Here is a 22,327-nt window from a genome sequence, read left to right as displayed (position 1 = left end):
ACTAACGACAACAAAGCGGATTTCCACTTTGACCCCCATGTGCATTGAAGCGGATTGAACGGTTTCATGGGCGAGTTTGCAATCGGAAGTTCCGATGAAAAGTTATTAGGAGTTTGATTTTTATTTATTGACTGACAATTATTCTTATTTCAATCGACCAATGTACAGTCTCAGTAAGAAATGGAAACTTTAACATTTAGACGACAATTGAACGGGTTAACGCGCGTGGACATGGAAGAGTATTTTGATGATGTCGAATTAGAAAATTTATACCAATGGATTGATAGAATTCCACTAACCAGGCCAAAAAAGAACATCGGAAAAGATTTTTCAGATGGAGGTAATGCAATATTTGAAGTTTTGAGTTTCTGGTGTACACAATAATGGAGATTTGCCAGATTAAGCTGGACTAGGCCCTGTGCAGTTTGCATTTGATTACCTGCCAATACAGTTGTATGCTTAGTAGATAAAAAGGTTTATTTTATTTCAGTTCACTCTCACTAACCATTCCTTGTTCAGTACAACTAAATCAATGAGGAAATTATATAAGCTGTCGATAAATTTGCCATATTTTTTTCTCATGATAATGCAGTTGCATATACATTGGATCTTTGATTTTTTAACCTGCTCTCAAAGTTATTGATTAAGCATGTTTTTAATTTTATGAAATTCAGTATATAAATTGCATTATAAATAATAAAATACAATTACTATTGATATAGATTTCTTGTTAAATATTTGTCAACATTTTTTAGAGAATATCACAACTATAATCTAAACATCATCTAAGCTTCACGCAACTTATAATTTTGAAAATTGTTCAAACTTTTTACAGTTTGAAACAGATCTGATAGTTCGAGCAGTCAGCTTTATTATTATTTTTCTCTTCAGCATAGAGGATAATATTCCTTCACTAATCCTATATAAGCCTGAATTAAATTAAGCAACTAAACCATGGTTAGGAATTTGGCAATGGTTTATATATACCAGCAACCTAAACTCTCTGATCTTCAGGTCTTTAAATTCCTTGTCAAATGAAAATACTTTTTGGAACTGCGTTGTAGGTTTATGTAGATGTACAGATAATGAAGCCAACTCTCACTGCACGGCTCATAATCAAAATTCAATACAGAACAAAAACTAAACCATGAAGAAACTATATCCCCTCCCCATTCCCCTTCCTCAGATATTGAAAAATAAACTGTTCTATAGTGGTTTTTTATGTAAAGTAAAATTTATGTCCAAAATAATTTACAGAAGTTATATAATCCCTACCTCTGTTGATGTAACAATATAGAGCTATCTACTGCTACAAAGTGTGAAAACAAGGACCAAATGGGAGAGATTTAAAGAAAGACAAGGAAATCCAAATCTATTAAACATTTGTTGATGTCACATTGAAGCTATCAGCCCACTTAATAAATTAAATTGTATCATGGAATGCAAACTTTGGTTTATTTTAAGAAATACAGGGAAATTTATCCCTCTAATGATATAACAGTGTACTAAGCTTTTTGTGTACTGAGCAATCTACCATCGAAAATATAATTTACTTATGAAATAATTATAATTAAATTTGAAAAAAATCTACCTCTTTTATCAGGTTTATGGTAGAAGTTTAAACATAAGAAATGTCATTACATGTAGGCATGTTGATAAAATTTCACTGATATTTGTTAGCAGGACACATTAACAGCAGCAACATTGAATTCTAAACCACATTATTAACTGTTACAACATAATAAATCAAAACTTAGCTGGTATATTATACTTTATAACCTTCATAAATAAATTAAAATGTAAACATGAGGTTTGAAATTGACTCTTCCTTAAAATCAAAAATTGTTCATGTACATTTTTTTCTTCAAATTATTTTATTGACACAGGTTGGTAAATGGTAAACTTAAAAGCTGTTTAGTTGGCTTTGGAAAAAGCCCATTCAATAATTCATTGTTCTCCTATCACCACGTTAAACAAGAGAGAAAGTTCTGTGTAAACAGTTCCCCGATTATCCATGTTTTATAATTGAGTTTGTAAGCCTCTAAACATCGATGATCAATACACAAGTGACTGAGGTAGAAGAAGAAAGTTTAAGACCATTGAATTTCATTAATAAATTTCTAATTATAGAGGAAATGAGAACAGGCAAACTTGTCAAGTTAAAATATAACTGTTTTATTGGATGTCATACAAATCTCTGAGATCTTTGTTTAATGAATTGATAGCTATTCCTTGCCCTATCAGAGTTATTACCCTTCATATTGATTGCAACCTTTTCTTACTTAGGGTTTCCTTAGCAGAATTATGTGTGTCAGAGCTATAACATAGACACACCACTTCTGACATTGAACTGTCTCAATGGCTGTTTCAATTAACTCTACCAAAAGCTAAGTGTCCAATTTTGGACAGACCCCCCCCCCCAAAAAAAAAAGAATGCCTACCCTAGGCTAATACAGAGAGAGAGAGAGAGAGAGAGAGAGAGAGAGAGAGAGAAGTGTTGACACATCATATCATGTCAACAGTTTCACAATGTTGCTAATTAAATTGGTTTGAAAGATTTCAGAAACCTTGATAAATATCTTGCTCAGTTTTCTACTTGGAAAAAAAGAAGAAAAGTCTTGGCCAAAGTGAAAACTTAAGTAAAATGTTTCAACTTAAAGCATTAATAATCATATTTTTTTTATTTACAAAATTTCTTGAAGTGACCAATTTTTTTAACATGCAAGTTTAAACATTTTTTATGAGTTGTTTAACTCCATTGATTTACTGACGACAGTACAAGTAATTTGATGAAAGAAATCATGATAATTTTTAAACCATTCAAGCAAACAAGCTTTTGGAGATTGGTTTAACTGAGTAATTACTAAAGTATGTCTTCGTTATCTGGTTTTAAATATTTATCTAAGAGGTAGAGTTTCTCTGTCTTTTTCTCGTTCTCTCTTATCCAGATATCCAGAAGGTTGAATTTCAAATGCAGACAGTACTGAAAAGAAAATATTTGAACAGGTCATATTTGCATTTCAGACCTGGCCATTAAAACTGCACTACCTAATTTCACTTAGAATGTTCTATTTTAAATTTAGCCGTTTGTACAAGCACTTCTGTCTTAGGTCATATTTGGAGGACTGGGTAGTAAAGTTCTTAGGTAAATGAGAGTTAAATGTCTTAGTTACAATGTTTGGAGATAATGGGACGCCCAAATTGTTTGAATTTGTGATTAGTCCCATTAAAAATGAAATACTTAGTTGTTAAGGACACAAAACAGGAGGTGGGAAGAGCACCCCTTGGGTCTATGTCCAACACAAGTTACACCTGCAGGAAATATTCTATGAACCATTCCTTCAAATTTCAAGTATCATATTAGGTATTAAGTATTAGTTAGATCCAACGTAGGCTCAGTTTCTTCATCGTCCCTGCTAGCTTCTTGTGAATCTAGGAAACATGCAGTGCTATAGAATATCTGATGGCTGTTTGAACAACAAAATTAAATTCAAGTCCGCTATGGAATTAGCTACTTTTAAATGCTTTTAAAAAAGTAAAACAACTTTCTTTAAACCTTTGGTTAGTTAAGACTCATTCTTGGTCAGTCTTATGAAATAAGAAACAATGAACTCCTTGGACAGATTCCCTGAACCATTCTATTTCTAAATCACTTCAAGTAACTTAGAGGTTTGCTGTTTCTTCCTTATAATAAATTTATTCAAGTTTTCTTCAGCATGACAAATAGACAAAGATTGGACACATATTTTTATGTTTTTGTAATGTGTGGAATCGACCACTGTATCAACACTACATGGGTCTACAACGATGACAAATATCAAAAAGGCAATATTGTGGGTGAAGGATAAATGTGTGATCAATTTGCCAGTGAATTTTCCCTAAAATTCCACGTTATTATTTATTAATAAAAGTAAGATCTCCCTTTCCCAATCTGCAATCTTCTCTTCTTACCCTCTAAAATTACTAGAATCAAATACAGGTAAGTTTTACATAATATTACTAAATATTATTTTGACAGACAGGTAAATGGTACATTCATTCCGTAAAATAAATTAATAGAATAGAAGTACATTGTGAATATAAAGCATTTGATGGCACTGTTATATGTATGTCCTTAGTTCAGTGTTGATCAAAAGACTCGGCCAAATTAGCCATGGATGATCCACCATTAATTAAAATCAATAAAAAATATGAAGTTATTGATTAAAACATTATCCTCAAAAGAGCTGCAGAGTAAAGGCTTGCCAATCGATAGAGCCGTGTTTACCTTACCTGTACCTGACTCAGGTACACTAAAATGTGGGACTGATCTACTCACCTGTAACCATATTAGTAGGTTAATCCGTTACACCATGACTCTGTGTTCCAGGCTTGGCTGCTTGGGAGGGGCACCGACACCCCCCCCCCCCCCCCAATCATCTAGCATTAACCTTTCAGTTTAGAGGTTGTAAACTGTTCCTTTATAATGTATTTTATTTGCTATAAGAGAAACAATAATTTTTTTTCTGTTTATTGGGCAGCAAAGGTCTTTTCAATGTACTTATGTATTCTAAAATAAAGTACTGCTTCTATTACATGAAGAAAAGTCCAAGTTTTATTGGCTCTTGTATTTTCTTGACATAAATAAATGTGCTGAAAAGGAGACTAAACAACAATCAATCAATTATAAGTTTACATTGTATATTGTAAGTTTTTACAGCTCTAACAATAGATCATCTGATCATGTTACAATACATCAGAAAAGATAACAGTACTCAAAAAGTTTACATGAAATGTTGTTTTCCTTTCAGTACTCCTAGCAGAAATTGTTGCCCATTACTTCCCCAAAATTGTAGAGCTCCATAACTATTCCCCTGCTGCTGCCACAAAGCAGAAGATGGAGAACTGGTACCTACTGAACAGGTGAGTTTAATAGGCAGGTAAACAAGCTCTCAGGTATCTTTTTTATTGCTAAAGTAAAATCAAGAATCCACCGCCTAGTTCTAAAACTAGCCAACTGTTGGCCTTACCCCCTAATGACAAAGCTCCTTGAAAAATTGTCTCTAAAAAAATGAAATGGTTACCTTGATATATATATGTATATTACTGTTTGCTCACAATAGTTAATGCTGATTTTTGATTTTATTCTTTTTCAAAATGTTAAAAATAACATAATTTCATTAAAAGATAAATTTCAATGTCCATGCACGTAATATGATGTTTTCTCCTACAGGCGAGTGTTACGGAAGCTTGACCTTGACCTTTCTGATGAGGTCATTCGAGCTCTAGCAAACTGCAAGCCTAAAGTGGTCGAGAAAGTCCTGATGCTCCTGCGGCTTCAGATTGACAAGAACCTCCAGAGACAAGGTAGGAGCCGCTTGGAAATAGATGCCAACTTCGCCCAGAGTATGGACACTAAAGAAACAAAAAAATCGCAATCTGCCCCCGCAGCCGAAAATAGTCGTAAGTCATCTGTTTCCATGTGTGGTCCTTTTCCCAGCACTTGTTCAGCAGGCATCAGGCTCCCATTCCCATTAAGTGAAAATCTACATCTGTATAAAATTAAGTTAACGTTACATTATAATTAACAAGAAAGTACCCAATTTAAAAAAAGGTAAGGAATTCAAATTTGATATTGTGAATTGTTTTAAAACAAGCTCTTAAAAAGTAACTGCATTGTCAGAAACCTATCGCAAGTCTTACTGTTGGTTTCTTTCGATGGAGCTACCGCAGTATCAATGTCACGGTCATTACATTGGTTGATCCCCTGATCCGTGCCCTGATGGCTGTTGTTTTTTTGTGGACCTTCACATTCTCTGTTGTCTGTGTATTCTGGAGCTTGGACTCTTCACTGCTTATCACTCCACTTCTGAAGAAAGGTAGTTCCTGGTCAGTTCTCGACCATTCTGAAGAATATGGTGTACAAAAACATACTGCCATTTCTGATGTAACCAACATAATACTCTGTCACTCTCCTTATCAAGTTACTCTTTGAAGCCAACTAAAAATGATGGTGCAAGGCTTTTAAAATTCTTTTTTTTTCACACTGTCTAATAATATGCATGATTATCAATTTTTCCACAGTTTCAGTATATTTTTTCATTTGAATGATACAAATCAAAACTAACCGTCATACTTATACATGAGCTTGGCTTTGGATTCTCATGTCTTTTGTATCAATTAAAAGTGATAAATTAGGTTAGCATGTCACATTGGGCCAAGAAAGTGCATTAATTGCTAGACTGGTTCAAAAGGAATGAATTCAATGGGATGAAGAACAAAATGAATCAAGTGGTTCATGGTAAGAATGGGGTCAAGGAGTCAAAGAAACATGATTGTTGTAGCGGTTAAGAGAGTAGAACTACTGTACCGACCAGACACAACCTTACACCAAGGTAAACCCCAAACCTGGGTCTGCTTTGTATCCGCTCTTGGTCTGCTCTGCATCAGCTTTGGGTTTGCTCAGGGTCAAGTCTGCCCCCCCCCCCCCCAGCAGATGCAAAGTAGACCTAGAGTGGACACAGAAAGTAGACCTGGGGTTTGGTTTGGGTCAGCTTTCTTTAAGGGTTTGTCTGGTCAGTACTGTAGGGTCAAGGGTAGCTCCCAGAGGAGAAATGGGGTCAAATGAGGGTTCACAGAAGAAAAAGAGGTCAGTAGATGATGTTTATGGAGTTGCTCACGTGGTCAGGAAACAGGATCATGGGTAAAATGAACAAAATGAATAGAGTGATTCTGAAAAAGAAATTAGGTTTAATTGGTCAATGAAGATGAATAGAGTGTTTCATAAGTGGTCTTTGGTTGTTTGACCATCATGCATTGATCGGTCATAGGAACCTTTGTGGTCATCATACATTTATCGGTCATTGGAACCTTTGTGCATAGATTTTGTTAAAAGCACATGGGGCTCGGGAAATGTTAGTAGGTGGGTGAGACTTTATAGGTTTCTAGATGAGTTTGATTTTATGATTGATTAGTCATGTGAGTCAATTATGGACTAGTTTGCACTGCACTTTTTACAGTTGAATTTTAATGCACATGACTTGGTTCTAAGTAAACATGAATTTCTTTGAAAATGTTGCAGCGTGAATTCACTCGAATCGTTGGGAAGTTAACTAACTGTTTACAGGTCATTAACTGCTGTTATCATTAATTAAAAACATGAATTTTTAATTAATGTTGTCAGGAAATATGATTTTTTGATATATGATGTCAGGAAAACGATGATGTTTTTACTTAATACGACTGTGTCATATGTACCATGCAGTCTGCATACTCTAGCTTATACTGGTACTTCAAAAGTTCAGTAATAATGTTTGCATCGATTATTTTGTTTTTAATAAAAAAGATATTGATTAGATTTAAAAAGGCAAGGTGTTAGGGTATGTCTGAATAGGATGCAATAAAGTGGGCAATGTAGATAAGGGCCTGTTAGATGGTAGTATTGGAATCAATACACATTATAATGGAAGCACAAAACTCTGAGGAATGTCCAAAACTCTGCAATTAACGGATTGTTAGAGGGAAGGGTAACTAGACTTTTTCCCGCTTCAGATTTTACATGGTGTGGTGTAATTGTTAAACATTGTGCAATCCAGCTGGCAATATCGCAATTTAAGTCTGTCTTTTAAAAGCTTATATTGTTTGAATTATATCCAAACCCAGAATAAGTTCTATGCAAAGAGAACGAGTCGATTAAGCTGGGCTCTTGACGGTGCTGTTGTGTGCTTGTAAGTGCGGCAAATGTTGACGTAGTCTATACTTATTACAACTTATATCACATATTACACGTGGAAATTACAATCAATGTTACCAATACCATGGCCTAGTAATCCAGAGGACCTCATACTTATTGACTGGGATGTAGACTGATATAGATTAAAAATTTAGTCTCACCTAAAATATACAAATAATGATGACTCTCGTTCCTCATAAAAGGGCACCATTCATATGATCAGTTGAATGCATAAGGAAAAACTTTTTTAGATTTAAATTTCATTGTTGGTAAAGACAAATTGAATATAAGATGCTGAGTATAATTGTGAAAGAACTACGGTTTGTACATAGTTAGATCCTAATTAACAAAAAAGTGTTTTGCAGTAGAGGAAGTGGGAATAATTTCTACAATGTAATAAAATTCCTCTAAAAGGGCACCTTGAATTCACTTGATCAGTTGAATGCTTAATTAAAGAAGAATTGTTTAAAAGTAACATAGATGTGTAATTTTAAAAACTTTGATATTAATTTGTATAAAAGACAAATGAAATGTTAGATACTGAGTGTAATTGTAAACAGGATTATTATTAGTATTAAGATTATAATTGATGAAAACAATTGTTTTGCAATAGAGGAAATGAACATGGTTTCATAATGTTAGTACGGTATATGTAATACGTGTTGATTCCATACATAAGGCTAAAGCTTTATTATGCATTCTTAGAACAAACCTTTTGAGCTGTGAAGTTGTAGGGCTAGGGAATTTAAGCACTGTTTTAATACTTTAAGACATCCACTGTAGGTTTTATGGATTATTAAAAGTTATTCAGAGATTATTTTGATCCTTGAATGGAAATACAATAGAATCTAACTGTCAGAGCACCAGCGTTTAAACTACGCGGGGATTAAAACGACAAACTCTGCAAAGTAGTGCCAGTGCCATTTATTGAAAACTGTTTCATTTCTTTGGGCTTTTTGACCCGAATTCTTTACTTTCAAAACATCGGATCAATAAAGTGCTTGATTTATCCGTAAATGTCAAAGTTATACATTAGGTAGTTTCCTCTTTAACCTGTAGTTAGTTGGCGGAACTCCGTCGATGAGATAGGGTTGATCTAAACACACGAGATGTCACTGGTTGTCATGGTGCCCCCACGTTTTCAATTCCTTTGATATTTGTTGTATCAAGGAAATAAAAATTGCTCATAAAGAATTTATGTTTTTTAATCTAGTCCATGCAGTCTTCATTTGAGATCAGAACCTCGTGTTGTTATGAGAGTAAACAAGAGATGCTAAGCTTGATGTGTCATTGTCCGAGTGTCCACGTAATTGGTTTTTTAAATTGTAAACAGCTCCAGTATCCATTGACCATAAGCTCAATGAGGGCCATTTTGCGTAAATATATTTAATTTAATCCAGGCAAGGATTTGCTGTTCTCTCAAGAGTAACAGTACAGATTAAGGGTTCCGGTGGCTTTTTGACAATGGGCTGTAATTGTAAGTAAGTTAAACTGTTTCTGATTGGAAACCACCATCAACACTGGACTGTACAATGTTGCCAATGGCACAGTGAATAAAAAAGCTTCGGATTTATGTTACTGTGAACTTTTTCAAACCAATTTATAGAAAGATTCTTTTATTCCAAGTGACAGTTGTAATTTAGGACTTTTCAGTTTTAATGGATTTAAATTCCACATAATTGGGAAAGAACTATGGATTACTCTGAGAGATTTAAGAGATATTCACGATCTGACTCTAAAGACAGTCGTAGTAAACTCGGTTCTAAAGATAGCCGCCATGCCTCTATACCATCCAAACCTGGCACAATGGATAGTAGCAATACAGCGTACACTCAAGGAAGTCGCACCTCACGCAAGGAAAGTGGAGAACCCAACGGCAAACTCAGAGACAGTGATATGAACAGAGCTCAAAGAGAGAGTGGAGATTTCAATGGGAGACTCAGAGGAAGTGGAGAAATGAACAGTAAACACAGAGAGACTGATTATAGTCGGTCATATAGGGAGGGTGGAGAATATAATGGCAATAAATCTGTGAGAGGGGGTGGAGAAAGCAATGGCAGTAAACAAGCACCAAAAACCAAAGGCAGGCAAACCAAAGATCCTCAGTTTCAATCTGGTAGGCAACCAATGTTAAATGTTAAGGGCTCATAACTTGAAGATATAAGTCTGTGTGGACAACAGCCTGTAGTATGCTGGTTCCTGTTGGTACAAAAATGTGCCAGGTTACTTGTTGACAGCTGAATGATCAGATATAGCTGTCAGGCCAACAATATTTGAGTGGCTTTATTAGAACCCTTCCAAAAAAAATGACACATTGATTAAAGATACCATTTTCTTAGGTCTAAATCAGTTATAACAAGATCTAGGACCTGTATTTGTTGAATCAAGGTCTAACGTCTCTTTCTGTTATATTGCCTAATGCTTACATGTAATATACATATTCATTACATCCAAGTTTTTTTTCGTGTGACAAAATTTAGGAAAAGGACTAAATGTGTAACTTTGTTATATGTGTCGGCATAAGAACAAACAATACTGGATATAATTTCTTGCTGTGAAAATGATTAAAAAACCCAAGTTAAATTAGATCATCAGAAAAATAACCAGAAATACAGTATATGTTATAACAAGGTTTGGAATCTGTATTTGTAAGGGCTATATCTTTTTTTCAGTATTCACAAAATTTCTTTTTGATGCATTTGGATATTTTTGTATAAATGTTTCTTCTTTAAGTAAAGAAAACTATGTGCTAGCATGTAGCACAAAAACAGAACAGAAAGAAACATGCAGATAAATCAAGGTGTGCATTACACCTGGCAGTGTATTTGAAGTTTCCATATGAATTGAACACTTGCTGATCCAGTGTGTACCTTTATTGAACTTTGGCTTTCTTGAAATTGTTCAGATAAATCAGAGAGTCCTTGTGAGGTGGTCTGTCGCTAGGCTTGTCAATGGAGCCGACTGACTGACAACTCTATGTATATGTAACACTGTTTCTTTCTGGTAAAAAATACTGAACAACCATCAGGTGTAATGGCCTTTGTGTTTACTTGCTTACATTGAATTAGGAGTTTAAATTTCCCTTGTGAAGGCCACACATTGATATAAGGAATCTCAAGTAATGGGTGCGCTCCATTTTCTTCAATAATTTCAGGAAGGTTTAATCAAAGAAACTTGCAGAATCATTTCAATAAGTATCTATTTAATAAGTATACTTGAAGATTGAAACCTTGAAAATAATGATTATCTAAAGGACTTGAAATAAAATTTAAAATCTGGTAACCACTACACAGAAAGATATTTTAAATACATGTACTGAAGTTAAAAATACTGTTATCGATAAATATGTGATTTCCAAAACAAACATTCAGGGCAATGTACTATTCTCCTAGATGAAATTTAACAGTTTTATTCTTTTTATGTTAAAGTTTTATATATATAATATTTAAAACCATGTCAAGGTATAAAATTCAGCAAGAAAATCAATAACTGCATGGGCACTAGAGCGTTTCCAATCAAGCTTTCTAAGAAATTGCAACTAACAAATTTCAATCTGTATATAGCTTAAAAAATCACTGTAGAACTTTTTCTTCAGAATTTGATGTGTAATGGAAGAAAAAATTGTTTCTTTCAGAGGCATTAGTTCCAGTAAAAACTGGAAGGTCATCTCCAGGCAAACTTTCATCTCCACGGAAACTGGGAAAAGGAGAAATCCCTCACAATCACCCTGACAGATCGTAAGTATGCAGCGTAGTCTGCCCGGGACAGTACAATGGCATAAGCACAGTATCGGGCAACATGTACATGTAGGACTTTATCAGTACACTCATGCAGGTTTACAGTTTATCTGTGCTGATCATATCATTCACAGGAAAGACATTATTAGATAATTAAAGATATGAACCCAACCAACTTTGGCAGCTGCAAATTGCTTCAACCAGAATAATCTTGATCTTTATAGAAAAATTATAAAATGACATGTTTTTTTTGATCTGATACAAATAGAGCTTATTCATTGGCTTAAACATTTTAAAGACAAAGAAGAAAGTTTACATGCTTGTTTTTTTGCTTCACCCCCTGTAGAAACATCTATGTTCTGAAAATTATTGTCCAGTTGGATTTTGATCTCAATCTTGAACTGAATCTTGAACTTTGATGAAACTATACTAGCATGTGACCAGTTCTTGCAGAGAACCATTTCTCACCTGTGCATTGTTACGTCATTTTGTTCACACAAAAAACTACAAATGAAGAAATATGATTATTGATGCACTGGCGAGAAATGGTACTTGGCGAGAACTGGTCGCATGTCAGTATTGTTTAATTTTTATTCTGTACCTTTGTTCTTACATCTATACCTGTACCCTCTGAATATTATCTGTAGGCAAAAGAACAAACAACTTCTTAGGTAATGACTTGATCAGTAAATTAGCTCTCAGTAAACATTTGCTCACACGATATTTAGTGTTACCCCTCCACCTTTGCTTTCTGTTGGCACATCTATAACCTACGTAACTAATATGTGTATATGACTATGATTCTTTTCATAACTGGGAGCTTTTCAGTATGTACCTGTCTTATATGAACAAATATTTTGTCTGCATTCATTTAAATGTAGAGTAGAAATTTGAAATTTATGAAAGAGGAGAGATATTTTACAAAATCAAATAAAAATTTTCCCATTGATTTCTTCTTTTAAAGAAAGTTCATTATAAATAAGAAGTTCACTTGTAAAGCAGATGATAAAATGAATTTTATACTTGAATGTTCATATAACAAAATGGGTGAAAAGGATGATTTAGCAATTATTATTTGAGAAGGACAGTACTCTCTGTGTTATAGGGTTAGCATAATTTAACCCTTAGAGTTAATTAGTGTATAATAATTACCATATAAAGTAAGAGTCATTGAGATGAGTAGATTTGGTTCCTTGTTTATGTATTTTAAATATAATGTTTCTAATGATTTGAAGTTATTATTTCAAATGTAGTTTACGGTAAAAGTTGAGTATTTAAATAGTTAGGTCTTAACACCGTAGTTATATCATAACCCCCAGCTAACGATGCACTAGCTCACTTTCTAAAGTGTATGCTGTACTGATTTATAAAGACATTTAGCTGATTATTGATACAATGCAGTGTTATAGATTTTATACTATAATTCCCTTTACAATCTTTATAAGGCTTGGGCACCCCTCCTCAATCACTGTAGGGCTTCTTTTTCAGTTATCTGTTTGATGCTGAATACACGCCAGAATTACTGAGGTGACAGTCCTGGGTTTTACATTTTATGTTTATGTGGCGTTGTTATCTGCCTTCACTGGCATATGATGTGATTTGATTAACAGTAACACCAATGTGTATTGTTTCAGTATTGCAGAAATAAAACTAGAATCACATCTCCCCAGGATATACGATTTCTGGGGACGACCAAGGTATAAAATTTAGGTTTGTTTCTCAACAATATGACTATGGATTGTTAACACCAAAGGTGGATGTTTATAAATAAATCAATCAAGTTTAAAAACAGTAAAATTGAGAGATTTTTGAGGGATGAAATGGTGTATTTTAGGATAGGGGGATTTTGAGTGTTTCCATGGTTACCATGCTGTGATGTAAGTGTTGTGTGTGGTGTGTAATATAATCTGCATGCCCCTGACCTTACAGAACTTAAAAGTTTGTCAAAGTAGTAAATTTAAATGCATGAATAAAGATATGATATATATCTATAGAACATGTAGTCTAAATTGCATGAATTAGAGGTAATGGAATGACTTCTAGATGTAATAGATAAAGGAATGCAATACATGTGTCGTACCAGACAATGTCTGTTCTTACTTTGTATTACCAGCGCCCTTACGATTAATTGATACATTGTTTGGTTCAAGGTCAGATTATTACATGTCAAGGTCATTATTGTAGGCAAGGAATAACAGACTGACAGGGGTTAGGGCAACATGCAATTTTCACAAACTTTGGTTTGAAATGTTTGTACCCTCTTCTCTACCAATAAACAATCTGTCAATGATGCTGAAGAAGAGTTTGGATGGACAGCAATGTTCAGGCAAAGCAACTCATGGATTAGTTTCTAAATTATAGGTGCCTAGAGTAAAGAGGACAGCAGCTCTTTATAAATGATGAGTAGTAATATCTAAAACTATACATTTATAATGTATAATGACTGAACACCATTAAAAGTAGTCCAAACACTGATGCTTTTGAATAACTCTAAAGTACATGTAGTTGTTATGCCAATAAATACGGTTGAAAGCTTAGCTTACCAGTTAATATGCAAACTATAAAACATGCTGTGTGCTGCATTAACATGTCAACTGCAATAAAAAGTACGTCAACTTTGCACTTAAAATAAGTACATAATAACAAAAATAAATAAGTTATGATTATTTTATGATAATTGAATGATCCGTTGTACTTAACATTGTACAGTGTACTTTTTACATGTACTTGAGCAATAAGGAATAATTCCTATATTAAGATACTCATTGCTCATTACTTTGTATTATGTTAATTTATTATGAAACATTTACCTCGTGTTTTGAAGTATTGGTGTTAAAACGAAGGGTGGATCCAATGATATGGGGTATGTAGGCCAGCACTTTCTTCCAATCTCTTAGTTCTAGAACAAGATCACGTGTAGTCGGATCAAAATCGCAGATCACTTAACGGCTTATCTCCCTTGTATGTAATCGGAGCTTCACCTGCGACAGGGAATTTAGGGGAGACTACTTTTGATCACTTATCATAGCTGCTTAAAGCCTTCACACATGTAACCAGAGTATTTCTTAGATGATGAGTAATTTAAGGGTAACTTTGTTTAACAGATTATTACATGCTTGCTTTTCACTCTGAATCTCTGTTATGATATTGTTTAGTGGAAGTGAACAATTAACAATAAGAACTACAGATGTGTGTGTATATAATAATTGTGATAGTTGTCAGACGTTGATCAGCTGTAATGATAAAGTAATTACCGGTAAGCAAAAAAGTCCTTACTATTAAAGTGGTTTTCATGTATGTAATACTATGATGTCGCAATAAAAAAGTTTTGAGCCTCGATTACAAAAGCTGAATGAGATCTCTTAGATTTGAAACTTCTCAGACACCAAGCATCTATATGTATACTGAATGTGATAAAAGTTTCTCTGATGCCATCCATGGCAACAGGCCACATTTGACAGAATGATGACTCTGTGTTACCATGACAATTTGTCTCTGTTGCAGCTCCTACCATTTTGAGGGTAAGGGATACTTTGACCCAGCGATCTACATTTACCCTACCTCCGACAATGTCCCACGTAGCTACCTAGAGGAGAAAGAGATGGAATGTATGGCCAAGGACGAAACAATCAGGGTAATTATCTAAATCTCTGTCCCACTCAGAAACTGCTATGCAAGTTTGGTAGACCAGTGTTCCAATCTTGGGGCAGCACTATTTTTATTCCACTCTTTCACCAGTCTGCACTAGTCCAGGTACTATATTAGTTCTACCAGTATGACCAGTCCTAGTACTTTAAAAGTACTACCAGTACAATCAGTCCTTGTACTGTATTAGTACGACCAGTATGATCAGTCTCGGAACTGTATTAGTACAATGTACTACCAGTATGACCAGTCTTAGTTCTATATTAGTACATGTACTACCAGTCTTAGAACTGTATTAGTATTACCATGATGACCAGTCCTAGTACATGTACAGTGTTAGTACTACTTCTATTATGGTTGGTACATTAGTACTATCAGTATAATTAGTCCTATTTCTAATACTGTGTTAGTACTACCAGGTATGCTAAGTCCTACAACACTGTGTTAGTACATGTACTATAAGATATGATTAGTCCTATAACTGTGTTGGTATTACATGTACCAGTGTGATTCCACCCAGTCTGTTTTGATCTACTATTCTACAGTATTGTAAATCACAGCCCCAGATGTAGGCATATTTTTGAATCATCAGAAATTTCCTAATTCATCCAATTTCATTACTCCTTATCTTTTGGTATAAGACTGTATCCTATATTCTGTTGGCTTGGAGCATTTTGTATATTGATTAGTTATAAATTACTTCAACAAAGGTTGTCAAATAAGTACAAGTATATCACAAAGTTTTCTAATTTTACTGATTTTAAGATCAAGAGGAATTGAGGATTTGAACCTGTTTCCATTACTATCAGTGTGCACCACTTAAGGTCAGACGACACGTTCCTCAAAAATCTTTTTTGTATCTCCTCGTAATAAACAGTTCCAATAAAAAATACTAATTTTATAATTACTTTAAAAATGATCAAAATTTACTTGGATTTGGTTATATGTCTAGATGGTCGAGTGGTTAGAACCGTGGCCGCTCACTGCCAAAAGCGTATAGGTGCTAGAGGTCATGAGTTCAAAGCCCCGCTCCGGCAGAGATATTGTTCTAATATAGTGAATTTCACTGTGCTAGAGAAGTATTTATTTTTATATCAGCAATTCAAATGTATTTTCAAGAAGATTATGTAGGATATTGCATACTCTAGTATGTTGCAGAAATGCCTGGTAAGGTACCCTAATTTTTTGCAAGAAAGCTTGTCCAGGTAGTAGTAAACCATTAACAAATTCCTGGAAAAAGTTATCTTAAATTGAGGAACGTGTCGTCTGACCTTAAGCCACAACCTTTTGACTTTGTTGGATAAAAACTAAAAAAAACTTTTTGGTTGGTACCTTTTTCTGATTTCAATTTACGCTCTTGTTTGTGTTTAATTGTACTATCAACTCAATAATATTAAATAGATTAATGATACTCTTTTCATTTCAAGTTTGTGAAAAAAGAATCAGAGTATGAATTTTGTGATGATAAGACCACAAGTTACCTCCACCCCACCCCCGCCCCAAAGAAAAACTAATGCTAAATCACAGCCTGGTAATGAATCGAGACATGTAGATATACATGTATAAACTATGTAGTGTCATTGCTAACAACTGAGTTTCCATTCAATGGATGAGATATTTTCCGGAGCTACAGTGATTAAGCTCCCTCTCCTTTCACTGTCTGTACACAAACCTTAGTAGCGTGTTGTCTAGCACTGATAATATGTAGTCTGTAGAGCCAATCACAAACAACTGCTTCAAATGTTTGTAGAAATATTGGATTATTTTGTAGATGTTAAATACTAAAGTGAAGAGATTAGAGCAACTTAACAGACTGAAGGAGGAGAGACTAGCGGACATGAAATACGATATATTCAATGACTATAGAATGTTAAGACTGACCAATCGGAGACACTACCTGGGATAATTTGACCCCCGCACTTCCTGCCCCCCGCTCCCACCTATACCCCCTCGATTAACATTTTTATTTATTGTTTCCTGTTGAGTCTTTCTAACTAATGGATAGTTACTGAGTTCATGAATTTAATTTTTCTAGCATCGTGCTTAAGGGTTTCGAAAAATATTTTGGGCCCGACAGAACCAGCTGTCAAGTTGAGATGAACAATATCAGATATCTGTTTGAAAAATCAAACAAAACAAAAAAATAATCTATTATCTATATACCCTGGAGGAACAAAAGTATTTATGAACTCAAGAATTTTCCTTTTTTGTAGATACTGAATTCCAAAATCAGGCGATTAGAACACCTTATACAGCTAAAAGATACGCGTCTTCTTGAACTCCAAGGACAATATGGGCGCGAGCAAAGGCTGTATTATATGGCCGCTAGAAATAACCTCTTACGATAATATCTAACATGTGCCTTCCTTATAAACATCCTCTGTTTTATTAACACCACTTCTGCTAATTTTCTTTTTTTTTTTTATTTCAGTTCCATTGTGTTTCTTCTTTCACTTTCTTGTCATAATTTCCAGGCTGTTTGTTTGGTTCAGTTTTTGGGTTGATTCATCCGCCCTCTTTTTATTAGGATCAGGGGAACCTATTGCATGTTCACCTTTTTTTCTCATGTCATATTTTGTAGATGCTCAATTCAAAAATTCGACGCCTTGAACACCTCTTACAGTTAAAAGATACCAGAATGTTAGATCTACAAGGGCAGATAGCAAGAGAGCAGGGTCTATACTACGTGACCAGCAGGAAGCATGTTGTCAAATAAAATGCTGCCTTGCGCAGCATGATTAAAGCATGGGGTCAGAAAGAAATTGCACAATGTTTTTTCTTGGGATGTCCTCTCTTGCTTGTGTCTTTGTGTGTATTGTCTCATCATGTACATTATACAACCAATCACAAGTCCCCTAATAAATGGTGTGTGGGAGTTTCCTACTAACTTTTGTAACATGCATGATCACTGGGTCTGGATTGTGCTAACTGCCTGTGATATAGTTCTGTGATAACTCAGATTTATCTGTATGTATATATTTATATTCATAATTTCTTAACCATTTCAATGGATATTGAGTTTGTAACCCCCAAAAGATGTGTTATATAGTTTCACGTTAAGTTGTTTAAATATATACACCCATGTCAGTGTATGCATCAATTACTGTTACAGAGGTGATGTATTTCAAACTGTCAAGCATTGCGTGTTATGTGATATTTTTGGTTTGATGAAGATAATCTTGTTACCGGTACTTGGTCACTGCTGCGTTTTTATATTGCATTGTATCAAAAGTTCAGGAAAGTATTGACTCAAGAAATGAAGATTTTATGTCGGAGCTTTGTGCCTCCCTGTTTCAGTTCCTTTTGTAGATTCATTCATTTTTCTTTTGTTTCACTTTTTTATAAGTTTTCCTTCTTCTTAAAGGGGTAGTGGTAAACAACAAATTACATATATTATTAACTAATTTGGTGGGGAATATAAAAAAACCTGAAAATATATGTACATATAATTACCCTATTACTTGACCCATTACTCAAAAGAATTAGCATAGAATAGATAGAATAGAAATTCCATGTTTGCCAAAGTGATGTATATAGTGGGGGCAGTAAAACTAATATACCCTCCATCTCTGAAGATGGCAGACTTCGCGATGAGAGTTAGTTATCCAACTTCTTTAACCTGACCGTGTTAACAAGTGTTACAATAACCTGTATTATTTAGGTAGTATATAGTCCTCGTCAGATTTCTTTGGGTTCTGCTTTAACAAAAAAATCTTAAGTTTCTCAGGCGGGTTTAGCTTTCAAAAAGGGGAATAACTCATGTTCAAAAAATGAAAAAAAAAAAAAAATTATTCCTCTCTCAGATCATAGGCGTCGGAACCGGGGGGGGGGGGGGGGGGGGGGGGGGGGGGGGGGGGGGGGGGGGGGGGGGGGGGGGGGGGGGGGGGGGGGGGGGGGGGGGGGGGGGGGGGGGGGGGCGGGGGGGGGGGGGGCTAGGGGGGGCTTAGACCCCCCACTTTTTTTTGCAAATTTATACCTTACCATTAGAAAGAAACATAGCATATAGAGTGTTCAGCCCCCCCCCCCCCCCCCCACTTTTTCTCGCAGGAAAGATTATTGTTTCTAAATTTACCTTGAAAGATTGAAAAGTTGGATTCACAAGCATTCTACCCCCCCCCCCCCCCCCCCTCCCCCCCACGAATAGGAAATTTCATGATTTTTGGAGAAAAAAAATTTGGGTAAGTAAATTTTTTTTTTACGGGAAGTATAGGTATACTCCCCCCCCCCCCCCCCCCCCCCCCCCAGGATTAGGATTTCCATGGTTTTGGGAATTACTATTTTCTCAATATTTCAGAGGATTAGTCTAGCCCCCCCACTTACAATTTGCTTCCGACGCCAGTGCAGATAATGAACTGCAGCATTGAATAGACATTGCACTGCCTGAGAAACTAAACGAAAGGTTTCTTTGGCCTTAATGTCTCTCAAGAGTGGCTCATCTGTGTTCTTTCCCAAATGTTTCACTTTTTAAAGATTGGAATATATTTTTATTTTATTCTGAATTAATTCTGTATATAAATATACCTTTTTTCATTTTCATGTTTTTACTTGCATGTTCCTTTTGTTGTCTGTTCCTATGATGTTTTTTTTTAAAAGTTTGTGAGATCTGTAATTTTAAAATCTGTAACTATATTTTTTCAATCGACATGTTGTAACTCTTATTTTTCTAGTCTTGTATAAAGCATTTATCCATGCATATATGATCGTTGACTGAAAATACCACTATTTGTTGTGTTAAAGAAGAATTTCTCACAAATTCATTTTTTTTTCTCTAAATTTGTTGATTTGTTCAGAGATTTTCTGTCATACTTAATTCAGAATAATATGTTATATTTTGTAATTCTTTGACTTAATTTGTCCATGCATGCTGAGCTGTGGTATTATTTTGAGGCGATGTTTTAATTTTTTGTTTGTGTGTATGAGGACACTGGGTCACCTGTATCATGTGACAGCTGTTCCGTGTGACCGTCACTGACCAGACCCCAGGGATCATCCAGAAGCAGATATATAGGAATGTTTTATTTTCCTAGCTTATTTCTCAGACATCTATTGTATTCATAAAATAAAGTATTGTTTACATGTAAAAAGAGATGTATATTTATTTACAAGTTCAAATTAAACTCTTTCTACCAGATTTGATTGTTGTTGTTGTTCTTTGCGATAACATGATCTGTATAAAGGTCACATGACACAGAATCTACCTACCACATACTCTTTTCTGTTGTGTGTCTCATGGCTGTTTTTGACATGATCTATATAAACATCTCGATATCATAAAACTTTGGAATCTCATATGCCTAGTAAGTGTTGAATTCCAAGTAAATAAAATACAGTTAATTGTTTAGTAGTATTATAGATCATGGAGTACAAGTTTGAGCCTTGGTATTTCATACAGTTACCTGATGTCATAACGGCAAGGTTTTCCAGTATCCCTTTTCATTTCAATTTAGTATGAAAAAATATTCAAAACACTCCAAACAGTGTAATGCAGATTTTCTGAAGTTGGGTATGTGGAATGTTGAAGGTCTATCAAATGAAAAAATCCAAGATCCTCATTTTCAAAAGCAATTGTCCCAATTTAAACTAGTCTAGTCGAAACCTGGACAGGTGAAACAAACCAATTCAATGGATTTCCTAATCACCAATTAATTCATTCAAGTTTTAGGAAAAAACATAAAAAAGCTAGGCGTTATTCAGGCGGAATACATATCTATGCTAAAACAACAATTATAAATGGTATAAAACCAGTAAGTAATAATCATCCAGATATTTTATGGATCAAACTTGATAAAAGTTTTTTTAGATTACAAAGGGATATTTATCTTGGAGTTGTTTATATTTCTCCTAAATACTCTAACGGCAATGTAAACGACATTGAAGACATATATTCAATTCTGCTAAGTGATATTGTGAAATATAGTAAGTATGGTGATGTAATCATACAAGGTGACTTCAATGCGTACACCAATACCCAACCTGATTTTGTTATGTTTGATTTTGAACACACAAGTTCTGATGATGTTCTATATCAACCAGATAGAATTACTGTGGAATCATTAGATTTCGTGGTGGCTCAATTTTCGTGGAATTCGTGGGTACCTCTCATCCATGAATTAATATCCTCCACGAATGAATAAATTAGAGAATAAAGTCATATATCTTTTGTAGTTTTAAGAGAATACACGAAATTACGTCCCCACGAACCTGTAAAATTTAAGCAATCCACGAAAATTGGCCCCCACGAAATTTAATGATTCCACAGTATGTCAAGAAATAATCTTGACCACAAACATATTAACAATAGTGGCAAATGCCTTTTGAACCTTTGTAAGGAATCTGGTTTACGAATTTTAAATGGTAGAACAACAGGTGACCTAACTGGTCAGCCAACTTGTATAACATATAACGGCTGTAGTCTTGTTGATTATTGTCTTGTATCTAAGGATATTCTGAATTCAGTAGGTTACTTTGAAGTTTTAGATTTTACATCCTTCTCAGACCATCGGCCTATATGTTGTGCAATATTTGACAGTTTTTGCTCAGAACCTTGCTCTGATAGATTAAATAATTTACAACCTATTCCCGGAAAATTTCTGTGGAACAATGATGCAATAGAATCATACACTAATAATATTCAAAGCAGTTTATTTCAAATTAAATTTTCTGAATTTATGAATAATGAATTTCTTGATAGTGAATCAATCTCAAAAGCCTTTAGCTCAATACTTGTTGAATGTGCAGGAATATCAACCAAATTTATTATGAAAACATCAAGAGGCAAACATAAAACAAGGAAAAAACCATGGTTCTCACAGTCATGCTCTGATCTTAGGAATACAGTTAAAAATTATGAGAAACTTGTAAACAAACACCCATTCAATGGTGAATACAGGAAAATGTTTTATACATATAAAGCAAAATACAGAAGACTGTAAATTTGAGGAACAAAATTATAGAAACACAATTTGTAATGATATTTACAAAAATATTAACAATAATCCTAAATCATTTTGGGAATTATTGAACAAACTGGATAAATCTACCACAAGACAGGTTTCGTCTCATGAAGTTAATTCTGAAGAATTTTACCAATTTTTTACAAACCTCAATAAAGCTGACAACAATCTTAGTGAGTTTCATAAAGATATATTAAAAAAATTTCATGCTATGAAAAATAAACTACACCATAGCAATTTCCTTGAACCAGAAATCACCATAAATGAAATTAAAACTGCCT

At 34.5% G+C, this 22,327-nt stretch overlaps 1 protein-coding gene across 19 annotated transcripts; it reads left to right on the top strand.

Annotated features, from left to right (window-relative positions):
- Positions 1 to 38: 38 nt before the first annotated feature.
- Positions 39 to 18,895, top strand: LOC128182515 (sperm flagellar protein 1-like). Of its 19 annotated transcripts, none has more exons than XM_052851176.1 (9): positions 39 to 340; positions 4,791 to 4,902; positions 5,213 to 5,346; positions 11,346 to 11,448; positions 12,937 to 12,975; positions 13,083 to 13,145; positions 14,273 to 14,311; positions 14,953 to 15,082; positions 17,675 to 18,895. In XM_052851176.1, the coding sequence occupies exons 1-9, from the start codon at positions 181 to 183 to the stop codon at positions 17,807 to 17,809; spliced, it is 915 nt and encodes a 304-aa protein (XP_052707136.1). In that variant the 5' UTR covers positions 39 to 180; the 3' UTR covers positions 17,810 to 18,895. The 19 variants fall into 19 exon arrangements, with proteins under 19 accessions (XP_052707136.1, XP_052707127.1, XP_052707128.1 ...); XM_052851167.1 differs by having other exon boundaries at positions 5,213 to 5,442; XM_052851168.1 differs by having other exon boundaries at positions 5,213 to 5,442; positions 17,307 to 17,814.
- Positions 18,896 to 22,327: the final 3,432 nt, after the last annotated feature.

Source organism: Crassostrea angulata, chromosome 4 (genome assembly GCF_025612915.1).
Source record: "Crassostrea angulata isolate pt1a10 chromosome 4, ASM2561291v2, whole genome shotgun sequence".
Lineage (NCBI taxonomy): Eukaryota > Metazoa > Mollusca > Bivalvia > Ostreida > Ostreidae > Magallana > Magallana angulata.
The sequence above is the reverse complement of the archived record's forward strand: the minus strand, read 5'-3'. Positions and strand labels throughout refer to the sequence as shown.

What these genes read in the sequence shown, in the direction of transcription:
- LOC128182515 (XM_052851167.1), top strand. Translation starts at nt 181, where the DNA reads ATGGAAACTTTAACATTTAGACGACAATTGAACGGGTTAACGCGCGTG. An exon ending in TACACGCCAGAATTACTGAG is followed by an intron (nt 12,976 to 13,082) that starts GTGACAGTCCTG and finishes GTATTGTTTCAG; the next exon opens with TATTGCAGAAATAAAACTAG. An exon ending in CCAAGGACGAAACAATCAGG is followed by an intron (nt 15,083 to 17,674) that starts GTAATTATCTAA and finishes CATATTTTGTAG; the next exon opens with ATGCTCAATTCAAAAATTCG.